The sequence below is a fragment of the Lagopus leucura genome, unplaced genomic scaffold (genome assembly GCF_019238085.1).
Source record: "Lagopus leucura isolate 7727_CA_CO unplaced genomic scaffold, USGS_WTPT01 Super-Scaffold_100024, whole genome shotgun sequence".
NCBI lineage: Eukaryota > Metazoa > Chordata > Aves > Galliformes > Phasianidae > Lagopus > Lagopus leucura.
Genome location: NW_024962276.1, coordinates 4,143,867 through 4,165,076, shown reverse-complemented (window position 1 = coordinate 4,165,076; position 21,210 = coordinate 4,143,867). Strand labels below are relative to the sequence as shown.

The following is a 21,210-nucleotide window of genomic DNA, read 5'->3' as shown; positions in this document are numbered from 1 at the left end:
AGCAGCTGTGGGGCCGCGGCATCGCTGCACCCCCTGCGGGATGGGGAAAGCACACAGCTGTGGGCCGGAGCAACGCGGGGCAGCAGGGAACTTCCAACAGTTAGGTAACAAAATTGACTCCAAATGGGGTAAACCTCACCTGCTAAGCAACTCGGACGGCCCTCTCCCACCCCCTGGCAGATAAGAGATTTGGAAAAGGTTTTGTTGAGAACTAAGTTCCTGGGCTCCTGATGCTTGATAGAAATGTCTATGATTGTAGCTCTTCCCTTGAGGATTTCTCTACCAAATTAGTTTCTAAGCTCCTGAAGTTCACTCATTACACCACAAGCTTCCCCAGGAGAAAGAAATCGCACCTGGCTTCCCTGGTGACAAACAAGGGAGCCCGGGTGCCTGAGATCTGCTGACAAACCTCATGGTACAGTGGGAGAAAGTCAGGCAGAGTGAAATGGCAGTGCAATCCCTGAGGAAGCAGCTGTGGCACCTTAAATCAGGATGGTCTTTGAAATACCAAACACAGTACATGACATACAGACCTGAATTCTCTTTTTTTTTTTTATTATTATTATTGTTTTTTATTATTTTTTTTTTTTCAGTGGCATTTTAAGTTTAAACACTTCCCCCTTTTCCTAATTAAGTTCTTAAACCTTTTGCTGTGGACTAAAATAGTTTAAACAGCCGCTAGCCAAGCACCTGTTAAGCTGTTGACCAAAAACTAGAGCAGCTTTTGATGTTCGTGGGGCAGGCAGTCTTCTTGCCTTGGGCGACACAGAATAGCTAAAGCCAGTCCACAGGCGAGGACTGATCAGGAAGGCAAGCCAAAAGAACTAGCAAAAGAAAACAGACAATCAAAGGCTTGATGTCATATGGCTGTAATGTAGAAATACTGTAAACTGCAATTTAGTGTTAATACTGTAAGCTACCCTAATATCTGTCACAAAAAAAGATTAAATGGCCTAAATCCTGGAGCTTTACAAGCCCCAAACTCTTTAGACTTTTTTAAATTATTATTATTATTCCTTTTCAACGTGGGGATTTGAAGCTGGGCCCTGACAGGCAGAGCGCTCCGGTACGGACGCGGCACTTGAGCTGAGGAAACAAACGCACAAAGCCTTACTGGAACCACAGAACTTCCTTTTGTGTAGCTTTTCTCAAAAACGAGGGCCATTCCATTCCAAGTTAATTCATCTTAAAACCCTTTTATTTCTAGCAATAAAGTTAAATTAAAGACAGCTCCACTTGTATTAATAATCTACAGAACAGTCCATATGCCAGTGAGGCTGCTATATTCCATACCAGCACAGCCAGCCTGACTTCCACTAGTGGTGTTTTGGCAAAAATGTCAAAGAGGCAATCAAAGACAGGTTGTGGGGGCCTCCCTGGGAAGGTGTCCCCTCCCGATCCCTCCCCCACCCCTGACCCCCCCACTCGTGGGAAAAAAATAAAGACTGCAGTAGTTAGCATCAGCGTGCGGCTGCCAGTCCATCTGGGGGTCTAATTGTTGCCTTCTCCACCGTCGTCATCTTGCTGATCGCTTGTCCAGAGCGTTAGGTTGTCGCGGAGGAGCTGCATGATGAGCGTTGAGTCCTTGTAGGAGTCCTCGTTGAGGGTGTCCAGCTCGGCGATGGCGTCGTCGAACGCCGTCTTGGCCAGGTGGCAGGCCTGCTCCGGGGCGTTCTGGATCTCGTAGTAGAAAACGGAGTAGTTGAGCGCCAGGCCGAGCCGGATGGGGTGGGTGGGCTGCATGTGCTCCTTGCTGATCTCGTGAGCCTCGCTGTAGGCCTTCTCTGAAGACTCCACCACGGTCGCCCTCTTCTCGCCCGTGGCCACCTCGGCCAGGTAGCGGTAATAGTCCCCTTTCATCTTCAGGTAGAAGACTTTGCTCTCGTACTGCGTCTCGCTGCAGTTCTTGATCAGGTAGTTGTCCAGCAGGCTCAGCACGTCCTGGCACACGGCTTCCAACTCCTTCTCGATTTTCTCGCGGTAGGCCCGGACCATTTCGATCTTCTTCTCATTGCCATCAGCGGAGGTCTTCTGCTCGATGCTGCTGATGACTCGCCAGGACGAGCGCCGTGCCCCCACGACGTTCTTGTAGGCGACGGACAGGAGGTTCCTCTCTTCATTGGACAGAGGCTCGTTCAGTTCTGTCACCTGTACCAAGAGAGGAAGAGAGAAGAGAGACTCGGGTTAACCGCAGAGCCGCTCGCTGCTCCCATCGCAACTCAGCACTGCAGTGCTCTGTGTAGGAATGGGAGAATGGAGCCGGCCAAACCTGCGCAGTCAGCAGGCACCCAAACTCATCCAAGAGGGAGGCCACGCCGTGGGGCCCAGCCCCCAGCTCACAGAATCAGAAAGGTTGGAAAAGACCTCTCTGACCATCTAGTCCCACTGGAGCCACGGGCTGATGGTTGGACTTGTTGATCTCAGAGGCTGGGATTTGTTCATGTTATCCTCCATCTTAGAAATATCGGTGTTTTCCAGAATGAGAGAAATCCACGAGGAAGAAGGTGCATTTCATTTCACCTGAGGGAAGATGCTGATGAGAGGAAGCACTGAGATGGGTGGTGATGTTCTAGGGTTACAAGCTAGTTGAATGGATTAACAAGACAGATAATTCAGCTACAATGTGTTCAGCTTTTCCATTTCCCATGAGCATTTTATGTGCTTTTGAGATGCCAAAAAAATACGTTAGATGTTAAAATTATAGCTGCCTAAGGCATCTATGGAGATAAGGATTTGAAAGCTCACGTGGCAAGAGCATGCTCTTCCCACACGGGATTTTCTTCATTGACAATAAGAGCGTTAATGCACCATATCACTTCTCCCTGCCTCACTCAACACAGCACAGAGCAGCTGAGATGACGGAGCCACAGCATCAAAACTCATAGAATCATTAAGGTCGGAAAAAATCTCACAGATCCCCAAGTCCATGCCCACTAACCACATCCCTCAGTGCCACACTCCATGGTTCTTCAACACCTCCAGGGACACGTACTCCATCAATCCCAACGCATCACCACCCTTTTGGAGAAGAAATTGTTCCCAAAATCCAGCTGCTCCAGGTGTCCTGCCACACCGGAGGAATGCCAACAGAACAGAACCTGTGGGACCCTTCCAAGCCAGGCAGACACTCCTGTGAGGATGAGGTCATAGTTTGTACACGAAAGGCTTCTGCAAATACTGAGTCATTCACACCAGTGCTGACGGGGGCAAGGTTTGCTCTAGGCCCAGATAACCATGGTTATGATGGCAACCAGGAAGCACAGGGATCCGGCTGGGAGGGGAGCATGGCCCAGCCCAGAATCTTATTTGGGCATCCTGGAACTACACACCATCAGTGAGTGAACACTGTGTCAGTGAGGGCACAGCCCCCCAAAGCTCCTCAAGCATAATTATGGTGCCCCACTGCCCTACAGCTTACAGGTTGTCCATCCTTGGAGATGGAGACAAGATCTTGATCCAGGCAGCCTCTTGATCCAGGCAGCCCCACTCTGGTGAGTTGGGACTGGAGACATCCAGAAGTCACAACCCAACATGTTCTCTTATCTTCCAGTCAGAAATCCGGACAGTCCATCACTGACTGCTACACCACAAGAGATGTGGCAGCTCAGTAAAATCACTAAGGTAGGAAAAGGCCTTTAAGACAATCTAGTATCTAGTCCAACCTCAACCCAGCCCCACCAGGTCCACTAACCATGGCTCCTCAAGGCCACATCTCCACGGTTCTTGAACACCTCCAGGACCTCCAGTAGAGCTTCTGTCTTGACTCCAGTTTTAGAGCTGGCTTTCAGCAAGATGTTCCTGTCCTACACCAGTTTCAAGCATGGCCCGGGCAGATTAATCTAAATCTAAATCTAAATGCCCACAGCCACATCTGCAGATAGTCATCACCACAGAAAGCATACAGCAGAATTAGATTTACCTCCTCCCACCAGGAGTCTTGTAGAAGGACAAATTTATTAAAGCTACAGGGAGTTTCGGAGGATTATCATTGCCATAAACATTTTAAATTTGAAGCTATTAAGGATTACAGAAGAAAGTTGCCTGTCAAAATCCTTTCAAAAAAAACAACTCACCAGGCTGACAGATGGAACGTACACCTGTGGAGAACACAAAGATTTCTCCAGGGAACTGGTGGGGAAATTACCAAAGTAGAAAGGGGACCTTGTTAAGCACGTAACTCCTTTCTAGGCACTGAGCACGTAACCAGGAGCAGCACCAGGCTTCCTGCAAGATGCAGCACTGCAGTGATGCACAGAAAAGTCACCTTTGGTGCTTTGCTCCCCTGGCTGGCAGCACATAGACCAGCCTTGCACTGCAAGTCCCAGAAAGCACCAAGCTTCGTTTCGCCCTTTGTGTCCCTGCACATCCACGGGGCTGAGCTCCGTACAGCAACACAGCTACTGCAGCAGTCCCCTCTGGACAAAGCCTGCTGAGAGTTTAGGGTTTCTGCTGCTTGACTCTGGAGATTTATAGACCTGCAAAGCCCTCTGCTTAGCAGCAGAGCTCTCAGCAGGCAGCACGAGCCCAGAGAAGGTTCTCCCAGTTTCTCTGCTGCAGCTGTGAGCTGTGACTCAGCGCTATACTCAAGCCCTGGCAGGCTCCCCACACGCTCAAGTATCACGTTGCAGCCAGGGGAAGGCTCAGCTTTACATGGAAGAGCCAATACACAAACCTTCACCTGCCACTAAACTCACAGTCTGAGCTCTCTGGAAGCCCATAGCTGTCCCACCGAGCCCTCCTTCCAGAAGCATCCTAAATTAGTGGGTTCCTTTGGGATCCACAGGGAATGTTTGCTAATAGGCTTATTGCAGGGCTCCATTCTGCACTTCACCCCTCACACTGGTAGGTTTGGACCGATCAATGCTCAGCAACACAGACCCTTCAGCTACAGAGGTGCAGCAGAGCTGCTCATGGAGTTTAGTTTTACCCACTTATCCTCACACACGTGGACTTTCACTGACATTTGATGACTAAATACCCACCTTTATGGCTGCTACCTAGTTTTGATGTCTTAAAGCATGCAGCACAGCAAGCTGAACAGACCCAGGCGTTCTTCCCCAGGGAGTACCATCAACATCCAACAGCTTCATCCACACCATAATGCACAGCACTTGCTCTTCTGATTGCCCAGGAGAGACCTCAGGCCTCTGAAGACACCAGATATCTACAAAGTCTACAGCTGCGAACCCCCAGCTGGCCACAACACACCTCACCTTTCTCAGAACCGTCACTGATTACTGCTATGCTGTGCTCCTGCACAGGGTTCATTTACAGTCAGACACTGCAGTTTGCAATGCTCACTGCCATTCTTCCCTTTGCTGCCCCAAGCCCAGCTGTTACCCCTTTCAAGCTGAGCAGGGCTGCTTCTGTTCTACCTATGGTTTCTGCACCATGTAATTAAGCATGTTATCTTTCTGCAGAAACCCCAGCACTCGCCTCATCTTCCCTCACACACGGCTTATTAGTCACACTGAGGTCTGGCTCCAAGGTCCCCTTTTCTGTTTCATTTTTTAAAAGGCCAACGAGCTTCTCAAGCCACATTCTGGCCAAAAGTCCCACCACTGGAATTCTCACTGCCTCACCTCTCCCCACATCTGGTTTCTGAAGAAATGACTTCCCTTGAGCATGCTGAACTGTCCCCACTGCCCATTGGCTTGTTTAGGGCCACAGCTGAATGCCTCAGCTCAGCAAAGTACAGCTTCTCCTTGAATGCCCAAGAGCTGTCCCAGCGTTCTGCTGGAAAGATGCCTTTCTCAAGCTCTGTCCTACTTCAACACATGGTAGGCGTGCGTTAAACCAGATCTAAATCAAGAATCTTACCAGACTTCACAGGTTCAGGTCCTCACCCATTTTCCAGCCTCCTCTCTGACGTTATACTTCTAAAATGGAAGCTGTACCATAAGTGCTTCTCTCTCCTTCTGACCTCCTCCACTGTCCCTTGTGCTCATTTTCTGAGCGTTTCTGATTTGGGGAACTCTAGGCCTCAGATCAGCCCCTCCCCCAGCCCTGGACAAAACCAGAAATGCACACGCAGGCTGTGGGCAGAAGCTCGTCCCCTCTGCTGTCTCATTCAACGCTTTCAGTATGAATAATGGCAGTCTGGTTCCCATTTTGAAGCTCACAGGGCTTGCTTCCATCACCAGGTGATGAAAAAGCCAAATGCACCCGGAGGCACGATGGACAGTTCTGCCATTAAGCTGCAAACTGCCCACGGTGCATCAAGAGGCAGCGCCTGGAAAGTCAGGCTGCTTATTACACATAGCATAACTGGATCTCAGATGCTACTGAGGCACTTCAGACACTGATTAGGATCTCTGCATGCTGCTCCAGCTAATAGGAGCTTTCATCAGGCCCTGCAGCCCTTATTATTTAAGGCGACATTGAACCACCTGAGACAAAGTCTGCAAATTGAGAGGCGTACGAAGACCAAGAGCTCATTTATTTATCGGCCTCTGCAGCTCAACAACCACTTAAGCCAAGTGAATTTCATCACACAGCACACGAGTCTGACTGTCCTCAGAGCCTGCAGATCTACTTCTAATTGCTTGGATGGATTTAAGTGAGACAAAACGCAAGTTCCAGGTATGTGGATCACTCCTACCTTAAGTTTCTGCATGCAAAAGGTCGTAAGGGAACTGTGGAGAGAAAGCCAGAGACAGAACTCTGAGCTGTCCCCATTCTGCATATAACAGTGCTTCGTTGCAGTTCCTTATCTGCAGAGCTGCAGCCCCAGGATCTGGTCTAACAGCTCAGTTTTTCCCACTGCAGAACACCTGGGTGCCAAAGATTTGCCTCTCCAGTTCTTCCACAGCTTTCCAGATAGGGCAGGCACAAGGGAGCATACCCCTGTGCTCTCTGTACATGGCTTCCAGGTACAGCATTGGGCCCTGCAGCCTGCCATGACCACTGGCTTGAGGACAATCCAACCACCTGACAGAATCATTTGAGTTGGAAGGGCCCCTTAAAGGTCACGTAGTCCAACTCCCTTGCAATGAACAGGGACACAGAATCATTAAGGCTGGATATGATCACTAAGATCATCTAGTCCAACCATCACCATCAGACATCTGTAGCTAGATCATGGTGCACAGAGCCCCATCCAGCCTGACCTTGAACAGTGACTTCTGGTAACTTGCCTTATTTTTGCTGTCTATTTGTTTCATCTTCCATTCAACACTTCTCAACTCATTCTTGATTGATGGTATGAATTTCCACTCTCTCCAACATGGTCACAAGGAAGAAGTAACCCAAGCCTCCAACATGGACAAGGTGTATGCATTTCAAGTGCATTCAAGCTGCACACCACTTTCGGTTCAGCACAGGGAGCTGTGCCCATGGCTAGTATTCACTTTGAGACATTAAGGAATTAGAGCTCAAGTTCTACTTACGTTCCTCACTGTGGTTCCTGTTGGCCTTACTGAAAGGCAGGCTTTTGAATCAGGTGAGAACTTGTCACAGGACAGCTCATGGTTGCCACTAGCTGCCTCACACCTATTAAAAACTCTTGGGAAAAACCATCCATCTCTGTTATCTAACATCTTCCTACTGGCAGATGGAGAAAGCAGCAAGTCAAGACACATCAGCTGAGCATTCAGAACTGGCACTCTGGGCGCGTCACGCTGTCTCTGACAGATGGGATACCAGCACCTTTGCCTGCTAACTACAAAAGGAACAGAAGGGCATTAAGTTATCCCTTCCCCAAGACATGGCAGGCTGGCAACAACATCTGCCCTCTTTTGCATTTCTGCAAGCAGCTCTGCAGCAGCCCAGGATCACCACTCTGCTCCGCCGCTCTCCTGCCTCCCGTTACCCAGGTTGCTCACCTTCTGCGCCAGCTCTCTGCAAAAGACCAAATCAGCAGCATGGCACTGACATGGCAGCTCAGACAAGACCTTGCAGCGCACCAGCAGTTTTAAAAACTCACCTTTTTAAAGGTGAATGCCAATTCAGTGTTTCTCGAGGCTTTTCTGGGCTGCACAAAGGAGCTTCTCCAGATGTCAGTTCTTGAAGGATAACTGCGGCCCCTTTCCCCAGCAGCATTTTTGTATGTGTTTAAAGAGAAGCCCATCTACTCATGGGATTTTCAACTGAAGGAACCACAGGACCACCACTGCTCACTCCTAAAGCAGTAAGACTCTACAAGATGTGCTTTTTCCTCCTAGTTGATGGCAGAACAATAAAATCAAGCTAATGGTGGAGGTACTCTAGTGGGGACAAGCTAGATAAACAAACCAAGCTCCGTGGCATGGAGGGTGTGTGATGCTGCTGGGCGCATTAGCTGCTTAAAGACTTACCTCACAGCTTCCACGAGCACTAATCAGGCTCAGCTCCAGCCCCACTGCTGGGAAGCAAGTGACCTGCCACCAAATCACGGCACCTGAAGCTCTGGGTGGGATGCAATGCCAGTATGAGATGTCTGACCCCGCTGCAGGCTTCAGAAAGAGATGGTGCTGTGCTGTGCTCACAGACTACTCAGGTACACTGAGAGGACAGTCAGTGTGCCATGGGCAAGTGTCTCCTTCCTGCTCACATGGCCTCCTCCTGCAGAGCCAAGCGCTGCAGCTGGCAGGCTGCTGCTCCAGCACCATGAAATGGGAGAAGGTGACACCAGGCAGAGGACTCCCTGTAGCCAGTGCATATGGTTTTTAACTGCTTCATCTCATTTCTCCTAAACGCTATGGGGAAGTCTGCTCATTGCACATCAAGGCAAAAAAAAGGCAAACAAGATACATATTTTTTTGCTCTAGGTCTTTTGATCTGCAACGTGTTTTACCAGATTAAGCATGAGACTGCAGAACGCCCAGGTGGACTCCAGCACAGCTCCACTGCAGGTTTCATTTCCGCATCGGTGAGTAAGGTGATTATCCCTCCAGATGTACTTCGCCCTCCCCTGCTTCAGGGATTTCAGGCTTGATCTTCCACGCCTCTAGCAAAGATAATGTTATTTCTTGAATGAACTTGAAGAAAGGCAATTCAAGCTTTTGCCCTGCCAGCCTGGAGCACAGTTCTGAATAGCCCCCCTCACGAGGTGGGTCACTTCACTTATCCCAGTCTGGCCATGGATTTTACCTCCACCACTGGGCTCCAGCCACCTCCTCCAGCTCCCTGTGGATGCCTGAGGGGCTCTGAGTTCAGCTCATGGCAGGTGGCACGGCCAAGCACAAGAAGCCAAACTCTCAACTTCAAGGAAATGAGGAATTCATCCCACGTAAGGACAGCATCAACAGACAAAGCTCCATCGAGTTCCCCAGCTGGGTGTAAATCAAAGCCTGTTAATCCTCCCCAAGTCCTCATTCACTGCCGCATACTAAGCATTAGCCTTTTTACAAGTGCAGATCTCCTGCAGCAGTTTTTAAGCATAGCTGTTAGCACAGTGCACAGCAACAGCTTCTCCAGCTACTATTAATAAACCCGATGCTGCAGAGAAACACAACTGTCCAAACAAGACGTCCATCAGCAACCTACTTCACTCTTTGGCTCAGACTTCTCACCAGCATTTCCCTACAGCCGTGCTGAATCCACCTTAAAGAGGAATCAGCGGCACCCTGACACGCCAAGAAGCTTTGCCCCAGACGTAAGCAAAGATACGTCCCAAGCAAGCCAACTCACCCAGCAAGATCAGAAGGAATTTGCAAACAATTAAGGAATGCTTTGTACTTTGAGTCCTCGCAGACTTGCGTATGTCCAAGCGCAGCCGCCTCCAACGCCCATAGGCTGGCTCCATGCAACATCTCCTTTAGCAAAGGAAAACATTAAGTCCTCTAATCCCTAATCCTCGGATCACTTTAAGGGAATCTCATGCCATCAGGGATATGTTCTCTGGTTACCCTCCATCCTCCTGTCGTTAACTAATGCACTGTCCCTGGTCACCAGATCGCCGGTCACAGGCCAAAACTCTGGTTGTTTAATACCTAACCAAGCACGTGCTGGGTCATTCTTGTGATGTCACTAAATCTAACCTAGCACAGAAAATAAAAACCTTCATACTTCCTCTCCTTATTAAATTCTTTTGTCTTCCTTCATGCTCCTCAGCTGCTGCAGATCACTGGCTCCATGCACACCGTGCAACCACACACTCTGTCACCACTGCGTTTCCAGCTGCCTGACCCCAGCACAAGGCCAGCAGCAGTGGGCATGGAGCAGGGCTGGATGGACACACGGCTCAGCCCCGCTGCCTTTGTGCAGCTCCTCGGAGCACAAAGCCCCACAGCAGTGCCAGGACCCCACATCTCAATGCTGAGATCCTGCATCTTGACAGCCGCACTCCGGAGGGAGGAGCAGGGCCTCCTGCTTCAAAGAAACGCCTCTAGAGCAGAAATGGAAGTCTTTTTGTCAGCATTTTCCGTAGTTTTCAGATGGGAGGAGGGAGCCTGTTCATTAGCTGAAGCAGACAGGGAGGAACACGCAAGAGAAAGCTGAATTGGCAGCACTGGCTGTGACAGAGACAATACTACGTTACATGAAGCACACTGCTTCTGGGTTTCCATCCTTCCCCTTTCCTAATTGCCCTGGAATGAGTGCAGGTTACAAAGCCTCCCATGTGCTGCTGAAAAGCTCAGCTTGCTGCATGCTGCAGGGACAAGAGGTGATGTGGGACCCAGGAGGGTCCCTTCCTGGACACCAGCAGTGCCAGTGCTCAGGTCAGTGCCTGCTCAGGACAGCCTAACTGGCTCAAGGCAGCACCGTGCTGCACAGGGCTGTGCTCCCAGAAAGCCATTTTATGTCTGCAGGGGAAGAAGATCTCACAGCTCCAGAGATGGAGAGCTGCAGAGGCAGCAGCACAGCGTTTTATCTAACCACTGCCAGCATGAAGGCACCCGTGGCCATTTATCTGAACAACAACCTCAAGACGAGATGGAGGTTGCACAGGCTGACAGACAAACACCGTATCTCCACCAGTGCAGCCACCGATTTGCAGCCGCTTCCCCTCCATCACAGCAGGCACTAAAACTGGTTCCCAGCTATCGCCTTCCAGCACAGCAGCCATCACTAGCAGAATTTGATGAGCTCAACATCCACTGTTTTAATGGTGTTTTGTTTTTTTGGCTTTTCAGACATCAGATTGCCATTTGTCTGCAGACTCGTTAATCTATCAGAAGGGACAGAGGCTTCAGCCAAGGACACATTAGTCTATTTATCTTCTAAGAACTAAAGAAGGGCTGGACAGTGAAGGGAAAAGGGTCCCAAGCAGTTAGCACAAAAGTGCTCTTATCAGCATTGCTTCAGAAGAAGCCATCTTGTGTTGCAGAGCACTGAGGTGCAGAGGAGTGCCTGGAGGCACCCAGGTGCATCAGCTGCGCCGAGATGGCTGCAGCCCTGCATCACGGCTTGGTGGTGAAGCAGAAGATGGTGCCTGTATCTCATCAAGACTGACAGTGAAGAAATGCTTGGGAAGGCAAATGCTGTTGTTCTGTGCTTTGTCCTGCAGTTATTCCACTGTGTGTTTCTCATTGGCAGTCACCAGTCAGGAGGTGGAGGCGGGCAGAAAAGCATGAGCTCAGACAAAGCCACCTCCCAGGCAGCAGCTGGTTCCCCCAGCATGGGGAAGTGGACACAGAACCTTGGGGTTTTGTTCTTTCCTTCAATACACACCCTTGCCTACGATCTTTACGCATTCATTCCTTTACTTGACATAAAGTTGCTTAGAATGGAAGCTGAAGATCTTTGCTATAGCGTCCATGTGTCACAATGCCAATTTGTTCCTGTCCACAGAGATCTCTCTGGACCCAAACCCACTCTCCTCTTCCCACCACAGCCCCACAGCTGCACCAGTTCAGCATTTCTGGGGGAGGCAGGAGAGCAGCTTTCTGGAACACTCAGCTCAGACAACACCCTGTGCACCAACACTTTCCTCCTTCTCAGATGGAATCACACTGCTTCCAGCACATCAGAACCATCAGGCTGCTCCTGCTTCATCCCCCAGGTCTGAGGCTCTGCAAAGTTGAGTGCTAGCAGCTAGACCAACCCAGACACAATTAGAACAACTTAAAGTAATCCAGCAGTACACTGAAAAAGGGAGAGAGCAGAGAAAAGACGGGGAACCTCCATTAACGAAGGATCTTCTTGCTACCAGCAACAGAAGGTGAAGGAACATGCTTGTTCCTCACTACCTCATCACAATCCAAATCCTGCAGGCCCATGGGTGGAGCAATCCATTACCTGCTGGCAGGAAGCAGGGCAGGCAGGAGCAGAACACTGCCTGTACAGCCCTCCCTTGTCCTGCAGGCACCACCCAGCCGCTCATGAGGACGGGTAAGGGGATGCCAAATGACATCATCCAGTTCAGATGAGACAAGCCAAGAATAGAGCGCTTCAGCTCCAGAGGTCCTCGAGTTTTAAATTCAGAACAAGAAGGAAAAACAAGCAAGACAACTGTCATCAGCCCTTCTGCACCTCCAGGGCTACCACCACACAACAGCCCTGCTGGCCAAGCCCCAAACACCAAAGGGCTCTTGGAGAGGACTGCCTGATAGCTTTACAGTCTCCATGCACCAGAGGCATCTGCAGAGGGCTCAGCAGCTACATTCAGCATCACAGCCTCCACCATTGACTTCCAAGAGCTATTTTCTGTTCCATCCACACCTAGCTGTCGTGCTTGGCCAACCATGGGAGCCCCAAATGGTCATCAATGAAGCTTAGCAACAAAGACTTAAGAGCTCAAAGAGAAACTTTAAAAGCTTGGGCTGCTGAAGGCTGGTCAGTGAGCACAGTTAACGTGCGCAATGCCCTGCTGAACTTGTGCAGGTAGTCAGCGCTGTGCCCCATGCACAGCCCACCACCACAACCTCCTGAGATGCTTTTTAACCAAAGCCAACACCGCCCACAAACCACTGCCAGGCCAGGAGAGCAGCAGAACAGCAGGCTGTGATCAGAGCCATGCCCTCTGACCCCAGGGCCCTCCAGGAGAGGCACGTCCCACTCCCAGCACACCAGACCTGCAGCATGCCTGAGATTTCTCTGGAAGAGTCAGGAAGGGGCAAGAAGCAGTTTAAGGAGAGCCTTGGTTTGGGTGCTTAAGTAGCCCTAAGAGAACCTCGCTGAGGTGCTTGGGTCTATTCTGCTCAGGCTGCCACTGCTCCAGGCCCAGAGCACAGACAGCCAAGCAGTTTGGGCCATGGGACATGCTCAGACTGCAGAAGGGAGAGCAGTGCCCACTTGGGATGCTTCTCCAGGCCCCCCAGTGAACCCTTCATGATGCTGGAAATGATTTCCCCAAAGCTTTCTATCACTCTCCAGGAGGAGCTGCAAAGGCAGCTCATAGTCCTTACTTTGCACCTGCCTTCCTGGATGGTCGCTCAGCACTCCTCCAGGAGTTGTCTTTCCACCTCACCCTTCTCTTCCTGCTCCCAGGACTTGCAGGATGACAGCTGGTGAGCAGCCACGGCAGAAGCCTGCACAGGTTGTCCTGCAGTTCTCCACCCTTGGTCTCCTCCTCCACCCACCACAGTCACTCACTGCATCAAGGCACGCTGTGTGCATAATGTGCTGCTGCCCAGGCTCTATCTCCAACACTCCTCCACACCCAGCACTGCAGCTGATGCTCTGCACCCACAGCTTGGGTCCCCAGAGCCAGGCAACCACACACTCCTCTCACAGGGGACCTTCAGGTGAGCTGAAGGATTCTGTGCGCAGCCCCATCACTATACATATCTGGATGCAACGTGATAATCCTCTCCCCATTCTTTTCAGTTGTCTCCTTTCTGACAGAAGTCACACCACGCACCTTCTGTGGTCACCTGCGTGCTGCCCATAAAGGATGTAAGAGCCACAGGGATCCCAGCATAAGGATAGCAAAACTTTTAGCAGAGCCAAAGCCAAAAAGGCTTTAACCAAGGGCCAGCACTGGGCAGAAGGAAGATGGCAGTGCTGCTGGCACCTTATAAACCAGCAGCACGCTTGGCAGCCAAGCACAGCCACTGCCCTGGGGACCTGCAGGGACTAGGAGCAGCTCAGGCACACAAGAGGGCTGATCTCATCCCTGCATGCAGGGCATGCAAGGGACGTGGTCAAGGTCGCACACGTGCAAGGCCAGCACGTGGCCCAGCAACATCTCCCCTCTGATTTCTGGTACTTGTGGCTACCACCTGCAGCTAAAATTTACACAGGAGAAACTATTGTGACCCAGCCCATTGCTGCAGTGAGAAGCATTTGGTGATTTAGCACACAATGAGAGCCCCAGCACACTGCTTTCTGTATATAAAAGCATCACAACCAGCCATTCAGCAATGAGGCGGCCAAATGGCACGGCTGGATGCTGCGCAGTGACCCACCAGGTTACCACAACACCACAATGGTGACATCAAGCTGCAGAAAAATCAGCCTCGAATGCAGATAATGACCACACCTGACTCAAGGGAAGCAGCTCAGCATTTCAAAGCACCGTGCCAAGGAAGCAAGCAGACAGCAAGCTCTCAGTGCAGGAGGCAGCCCTGCTCCTGCATTACCTTGGCTGGATGCAGCCTGCACGCTCTCTGCTACCACCTGGGTGCAATGCAGCTCACACCAGCGCATGACATCACCGCGCGTTGCTACGGAAATGAGTGCGAGGTCACAAGCCTCCTGCACACCCAGCGCTGGGGGATGGGTAGGATCAGGGATAACCGAGTGTGACATGCCCAGTGCCGTGGGACTGAGACGGAGTTTGGGCAGCGCCGTGCAGAAATTAGGAACAAAGCTCTCTGTCTTTTGTCTGCTGGGGGGGGAGGCGGCGGTGCTCCCGCTGGGAGTCATTTTCTTACGGCCGAACAACAAGGAGACTGATAAGCAGCATTAAGCTCGGTTACTGTTTCACCAGGGCCGGGGAGGACTGAAAGGAAAAATGCAAATACAGTCTCTAACGACAACGTCGGGTTAGCGGCCGATCGCCGGTAAGCAGGCTGGGGAAATTCACAGGGCAGAAATACGGCCACCAGCCCCTGCGTTAAGTCCACAGGCATCCCTGCCGGCTTTGTGCTAATGGCCGCGTGATCCATGTGCGGCGAGCTGCCGTGGCTGCTCACACAGCAGGCTCTGCCTTAAAATGGAGAGATGCCGCTATCGGAAAATAGTCTAAAATCCATAGTGCAGCAGTGGAATAGCCCAGCTGCTCTAATATGCTATTATCTGGTTTCGATTATCCATATTTCATTTCTTGAAAAGACATCTCCTCCCTCCCCGCTCTGGGGCTGTGACGATTTTGTCTGCTTGATAAATGCAAGGTTATTGTCAAAATGGTGCAACACAGCAAACAGGGCTGCATCCAGCAGACTGCGACACTCCTAGATCAGCATTCCCTCCTCATCAGCAAGGGAGGACACCCCAGCTCCTCTTAAAGGTTCAGACCTGACTAAGGAGACAAACATAAAGAACAGTTTTCCCCTTTAAAGCACCCCCTCCCTCCCTCCACCCAGTCTAGCCTCTCTGCAATATGACAAATGCAGAATCTTCTGGAATGACTTGATCCTGCCTCCCACGATTGCTTTGTTTGCAAGATCAGATCAGAGATGTTTTTTTTTTTTTTTTCTTACTTCTTACATTGTCAAAATGTCAGCATTCAAGGGGAACGTTTGGTGTCACAAATCAGATCAGCCTGCTATATGCAGAGTCTTTATTTTAAGAGCATGAAATGAATACAACATGACTCAATTCATAAATCTCGAAACAAGTGCAGCAAAAAGAAATAGAATAAATCAGAGCCCTGGCAGCTAAAGGCTCAGCTCCGCAGGGTCAGGGGCACAGCAGCCACACTGGGGAAGGGATGAGCAGCAGCACGGGGGCCAATGGGGCAGCAATGCCCCACAGCCTCACCCCATAGGGCTGGGAGAGGGGGAAGCAGGGGCTGTGCCCACCCCATGGGCAGCTCCCATAGTAGGGCATGGGCACGGCAAAGGGCTGAGCAAGGGGCATGCTGGAGGGCAACGGAATGGGGGCTGGGGGGCACACATTAGGGCAAGGGATAAGAGCTTGTGCACAGCACAATGGTTGGAGTACAGGATGGGGGTTGGGGCAGAGGGGACACAGATGAGGGCTGGGGACACGGTTTGGGGGCAGAGGTGGCACAAATGGGGCACATCACCATAGATGGGGAATGGGATGGGGGACACAGATTGGGTTGAGGGATAAGAGAACAAAGATAGGGCACGGCACAGAGTGGAAGAGCAAAGGGAAGGGGTGGGGGATGGGGAACACAGTCCGGGCTAAGGATGGGGATCAGGGCAGCGGGGAGGGGGTACAAATGGGGCAGAGCCCATATCGGACGAGAAAGGAAACAGGGGACACAGATACGGCGCAGCACGCGGTGAACGAGACAGGGGATGGCGATCACAGGGAAAGGGGATCACGGCGGGGGGTGACAGAGCTGAAACACGATGCAGAACGGAGGAGACAGAGCTGGGGGCCGGGACAGAGGACACGCGTAGGGCACAGCACGAGAACGGCACGAACAGAACGGCACGGGGCGGCGCGGCGGAGCCAGCGCGGAGCTCCGGGCTCAGGGCCCGCAGCCAGAACCGCCCCGGGCACCGGCACAGCCCAGCCCGAGCCCGAGGGACGGCGCGGGGAGACGGCAGGGAACGGAGGAGAGGAGGGGAACGGACACTCACGTTCTTCATGGCGGCCGCCATGTCGTCGTAGCGCTCGGCTTGCTCGGCCAGCCGGGCCTTCTGCACCAGCTGCTCGCGGTCCACCATCTTCGCGGGGCCGGGAGGGGAAAGGGCGCGGAGACTGCGGGCTGCGGGAGGAGGAGGAAAGAGGAGGAGGAGGAGGAAGGAGGAGGAGGAGGCGGCGGCTCCTGGCGCTGCTGCGGCGGTGACGGCGGCGGCGGCGGCGGCTGCACCCGGAGCTGTGCGCGCGCCGCGGGCCACCACAACCCCCCTGCGGCCCCGCCCCGCCCCGCCCTGCGCCGCCCCGCCCCCACGCGCGGGGCACGCCGGGATTCGTAGTCCTCCTCCTCGCGGCCCTTTTCGCGCCGCTCTCCCTCTCCGGACTCCATTTCCCGGCGCACCCCGCGCGCCGCCGCGGCCCCGCCCGCCGCGCGACACAAGATGGCCTCCCCCCCCCCCCCCCCCCCCCCCCCGTGGCCCGCCCTGCCGGGAGCGGCGCCCCGCTGCTGATTCACCGCCCGCAGCGCCCTCCGCCCGCACGGCGCCTCGGCGCGGCCCGCAGAGGCCTCGTAGCGGCCGCAGCCTCTGTCCCCGCGCCTGGGTTCTCGTGGCTCCCAGCCTGGAGCCCCGGCCCCGCGTGTTCCCCTCCGTCCATCCTCTCCACCAGTCAAGCAGAAATGCCCGCAGAACTCCCGTCTGAAACCCGGAGGGAGCCCTTCCTCAGAGCCCTGCTTAGGGGGGCTCATAGCCCTTCCCAGTGCCACCCTGCATGTGGATGCGACTGCTGTCTGTGGAGACATGGCCACTGCCCGCGGGGATGTGACCACTGTATGGAGATGCAGCCACCATCCGTGCAGACATGCCCTCCATCCGTGCAGACATGACCTCCATCCATGGAGCTGTGGCCACCACCCGCAGAGCCGTGGCTCCCATGCAGCTGTTGCCTGACACTGTGCCCATCCTGCTGCTGATCCCTGGGCCTGCAGCTTTCCCTCTGCAATAGGAGCCCTCCTGGCCCTGTGCAGGCACTGGTGGGCAGAGATACCACTGGTGCTGGACCTGAAAGCACCCATTGTGCCATGTTCTGTTTATCAGGCAGTGCCTGCAGACAACAGCCATGTATTCCTCTGTTAGGATAATGACACATTCATCCTCCCAGCTCGGTCGCTGGGGATAACATTGGAGCAAATAAAGCACTGAAGGTGGCATCCCCTGTGGTATTTCAGCTCAGAGCTGTTCAGAAACGCCATCAGGGCCCACTGGGGCTGCCCACTATGATGGGCCCAGGTCTGCAGCCTGGCCCTGGGGAGCACCGTGTGCATGGAAGGCTTTTCTTGTGCATGGATCTGTGGGCCTCGTAGAGATGAGTGCCTCCTCACCTGACGCTCCTCCAGCAGTGCACACAAATGCAGCAGACTCTCAACTGGCCCTAATGGTCACTGCTCTCCTATTTATGGGGACTGTGTGTTCGCCCCAGATCGAGCGAGTGCTGATTTATTCCTGTCAGTGCACCCCAGCAATGAGTACTTTTCACAACGCAGGCAATCCTTTCCCATCACAAGTCAGGATGCGATATCCATCATGCTGTAAATTCTTCAGAGTGGCCATAATATATATCTGCAGTGTATGTCTCTGCAGCTCTCCTGGTGCCCCATCCCACCAGGAACTTACAGAGACCCAGAGGATGTAGGTCTGTTCTGCAGATGTCCCTGAAAAACCCAATAACCCTCATTCCACCCACAGCATTAAAATAGCTCTGGAGCACTCGGATGTGCCACTTTGTTAATTCCCGTGGCCTGGAAGACAAGTTCTCCTTGCGTTCTCTTCCCTTCCTTGCTGTGTGCTGCAAATGCCTTCTGACACTGTGAGGGAAAGCAGTAAATCCTCTCTGACTCGGATTCTCACTTCAGGCTGCACCAAAAAGTTATCCTGAGCTCAGCCCTGCTGAGTGCAGGGTCATAGGGGTGGTGGCATTTGTGAATTGAGGCTGAATATGAGCAGCTGGGTCAGGGCCTGCGGTGGATGTGCGATGCCCGGTGGAGGCAGAAAGGCAGCAGGGAGACAGAGCATGGGATCAGAGGGATGGGGAAGAGGTGGGGTGCCTGGGATGGAGGTGGATGGAGGATGGAGGTACAGATGGAGGTGAGGATGGAGAGGGAGGATGGAGCAGGAGGATGGAAAATGGAGGTGGACGATGGAGGTGGAGGGTGGATGGAGCATGGAGGTGGAGGATGATGGGGACCCAAGGGGGCACAGGGTGTAGGAGCAGCCCCAGACCCTGTGGGGGTGCAGGGACCCAGCTGGCACACCAGCTCCCCGCAAGGTGTTAATAATTAAGCAGGCACACGGGGCTCGGATGTCAGCTCTTATTTAAGGAGCCGATATAAATACTGCCCAGACAGCGCTTATGGAGCACCTAAAAAAAGCCCTGCCTGTCTCAGTCCCTCCAGAAGCACCCCGAGCTCCGCAGGGCTGGTGGGCAGCACCAGGCAGGATGAACACCAGGTCCTTCAGCCCCCAGGGCACTGCCTGAGAGGTGACAGTACATGGAGACGATCCCCCCAGCACCCACCTGTGCCTCAGGTTCCCTTTGTCATGCAGACCTGCTTTTGTCCTGCCAGGAGGCTTACCATCACCCCGTGCAGGGCTGCAGTCTGTTCTGGCACTGTGCCCCCAGAGCCCCGCCATCCCCCTGCTCATACACACCTGGGGACACCTCTCCTGCAGCACTGCAGATGTCCCCATGCAGAGGGGTGTGAAGGGTCCTGTGGGGGTCCCAGAGCTGCCCCATCTCTATTGGGGGACAAGGCCAGGGTGACTCACAGAACAGCACAGAGACGGACAGGACCCGGGGTGTAGTTGGGCCCCAATCACTTTCACAGCATCACTCCATAGGCAGAGCCCCATCCTCGTCGTCGTCCCCCCCCCCGGCCCCTCCATGCTGTGGGCTGGGAAAGGACGGGGCTGTCACATCCGTCCCCATCAGAGGCTGCAGGCGAGCTGCTTGCTGCAGTCTGGCTGTGCGTCTCTGCAGCGTGACTCAGCACAGCCTCGCCCTGCACTCAGCCCCCCCGGCCCTACGCCCCTCACTGGGGGCACACACACACCCCATTTTGGTGGTACCCTCCCCATCGCCTGCCCTACACCCAGGGCCAGCCCCTGCCCCACAAACCCCCTCCCCAAGAGCTGCACTGCTCTTCTTGCTGCAGCTCTCAGCCTCTTGCAGGCTTTAGGAGAAAGGATTTTTTACTTTTTTTTTTTTTTATCCACCGGGGAGGATGGGAGTGAATGATGCTGGGAGCACACGGGAAAATCTGGGGATTTTTAAAGCATCGTGGGGTTGGTTGCCCGTTTTGGTGTCTGGTGGGCACAATGTGTTTCCCCTCTTTCTGTGACCCTGCATGGGGGGGGGGGGGGGCTATAAAAAAGCAGCCAACCCCCAGGAAAGGGGCTGAGTCTGTCCCCTTGTCCCCACGTCCCCATGCACAGAGCCTCATTGCAGGGCAGGAGCTGTGCAGCGGGCCGTGACAGCCGCACGTGGCACGTCCCCACCCCGGGAACAAAGCACAATGCAGCGAGAAGAGTGCCCGGCCTGACCCTGACAGCAGCTGTCACCCGCAGGGAGAGCCTGGCGGGTGTCCCTGGTGAAGGTGACAAAAGGGGACAGCCCGCTGGGGACAAGGACAGCGGCTCGGAGGGGCTGATCCTGCGCAGGAGGAGCAGGGCATGCGGCCGGCCCCAAAGCTGAGCCAAAATAGGGGCCCCTGCGTGGGGTCAGGAGGGGAACGTGGGGCTGGGAAGGTTGCTGCCGCGCTTCTCCCCAAGGGAAGGCGGTGATGGTGTGGGCTGTAGGACGGCTGCGAGCCGGATTTTGCCGGCGCTCGGCAGCCCACGTGGGACTGCTCTGCCATGGGGGAGAGAGAAAATAAAACAACGGCAAGAGAAGGGATGATGGATGAGATCTGCAAATGTGGGAGGGAGTCCTTGAGGTGGCAGGGAGGGGGAGCAGCACCAACCTCGTGCAGCCCCCCACCAAACGCAGGGGGTGCAGCCGCCCCGCAGCCCCCCCTTGGCCGCTCTGCCTTCAGCAGCGTGCTAATTGCACCAGTGACTTTGCAGTTCCCAAAATAGCAGCTGGCTGCGCCGGGCTGACGTCACTGTGAGACGTGGGGAAGGAGGACGGCACGGGCGGGGGGCCCGGCAAGGATCACGGTGATGCCTGCATCCCGCACCCACCCCACATCGGCAGTGCGGTGCCGTGGTACAGCCACTGCTGGGGAAACAGGCAGGCGGTGTGATAGGGGCATGGAGAGCAGCCCAAGGTGACCCAGGAGGTGTGGGCACAGGGATGCTCGCTGGGTCCCACTGTGACTCATCCAAGCTCCTCTGGTTACAGGTGCACGGATTGCCTTAGGGGGGCATGGGAGCACCCTGGTGCAATGCATCCTCCACTTCATACAGCATCCAGAGTGGTCTTGTGCTGGTCCCCAGTCGGACCTCCGTCCCTCCCAGCACCACCCTGAGCAGTGATCCCAATAGCAGCCCCACTCAGCATCCCTGCCCTGGGTCCCCATCCCTGCCCTGGGTCCCCATTCCATGTCCTGCGTCCCCATCCCCACCCCAGGGGGCT

The 21,210-nt window shown here is 53.7% G+C and overlaps 1 protein-coding gene across 1 annotated transcript; it reads right to left on the bottom strand.

The window, feature by feature from the left end:
* Positions 1-1,407: 1,407 nt before the first annotated feature.
* On the bottom strand, positions 1,408-16,793 carry YWHAG (tyrosine 3-monooxygenase/tryptophan 5-monooxygenase activation protein gamma). Its single transcript, XM_042879590.1, has 2 exons — positions 16,581-16,793; positions 1,408-2,148 (listed from the first exon to the last, which is right to left on the bottom strand). The coding sequence occupies exons 1-2, from the start codon at positions 16,665-16,667 to the stop codon at positions 1,492-1,494; spliced, it is 744 nt and encodes a 247-aa protein (XP_042735524.1). The 5' UTR covers positions 16,668-16,793; the 3' UTR covers positions 1,408-1,491.
* Positions 16,794-21,210: the final 4,417 nt, after the last annotated feature.

Coding starts and splice junctions, on each gene's coding strand:
- YWHAG (XM_042879590.1), bottom strand. CDS start 16,667: ATGGTGGACCGCGAGCAGCTGGTGCAGAAGGCCCGGCTGGCCGAGCAA. Junction 2,149..16,580: donor TGGCGGCCGCCATGAAGAAC/GTGAGTGTCCGT, acceptor CTCTTGGTACAG/GTGACAGAACTGAACGAGCC.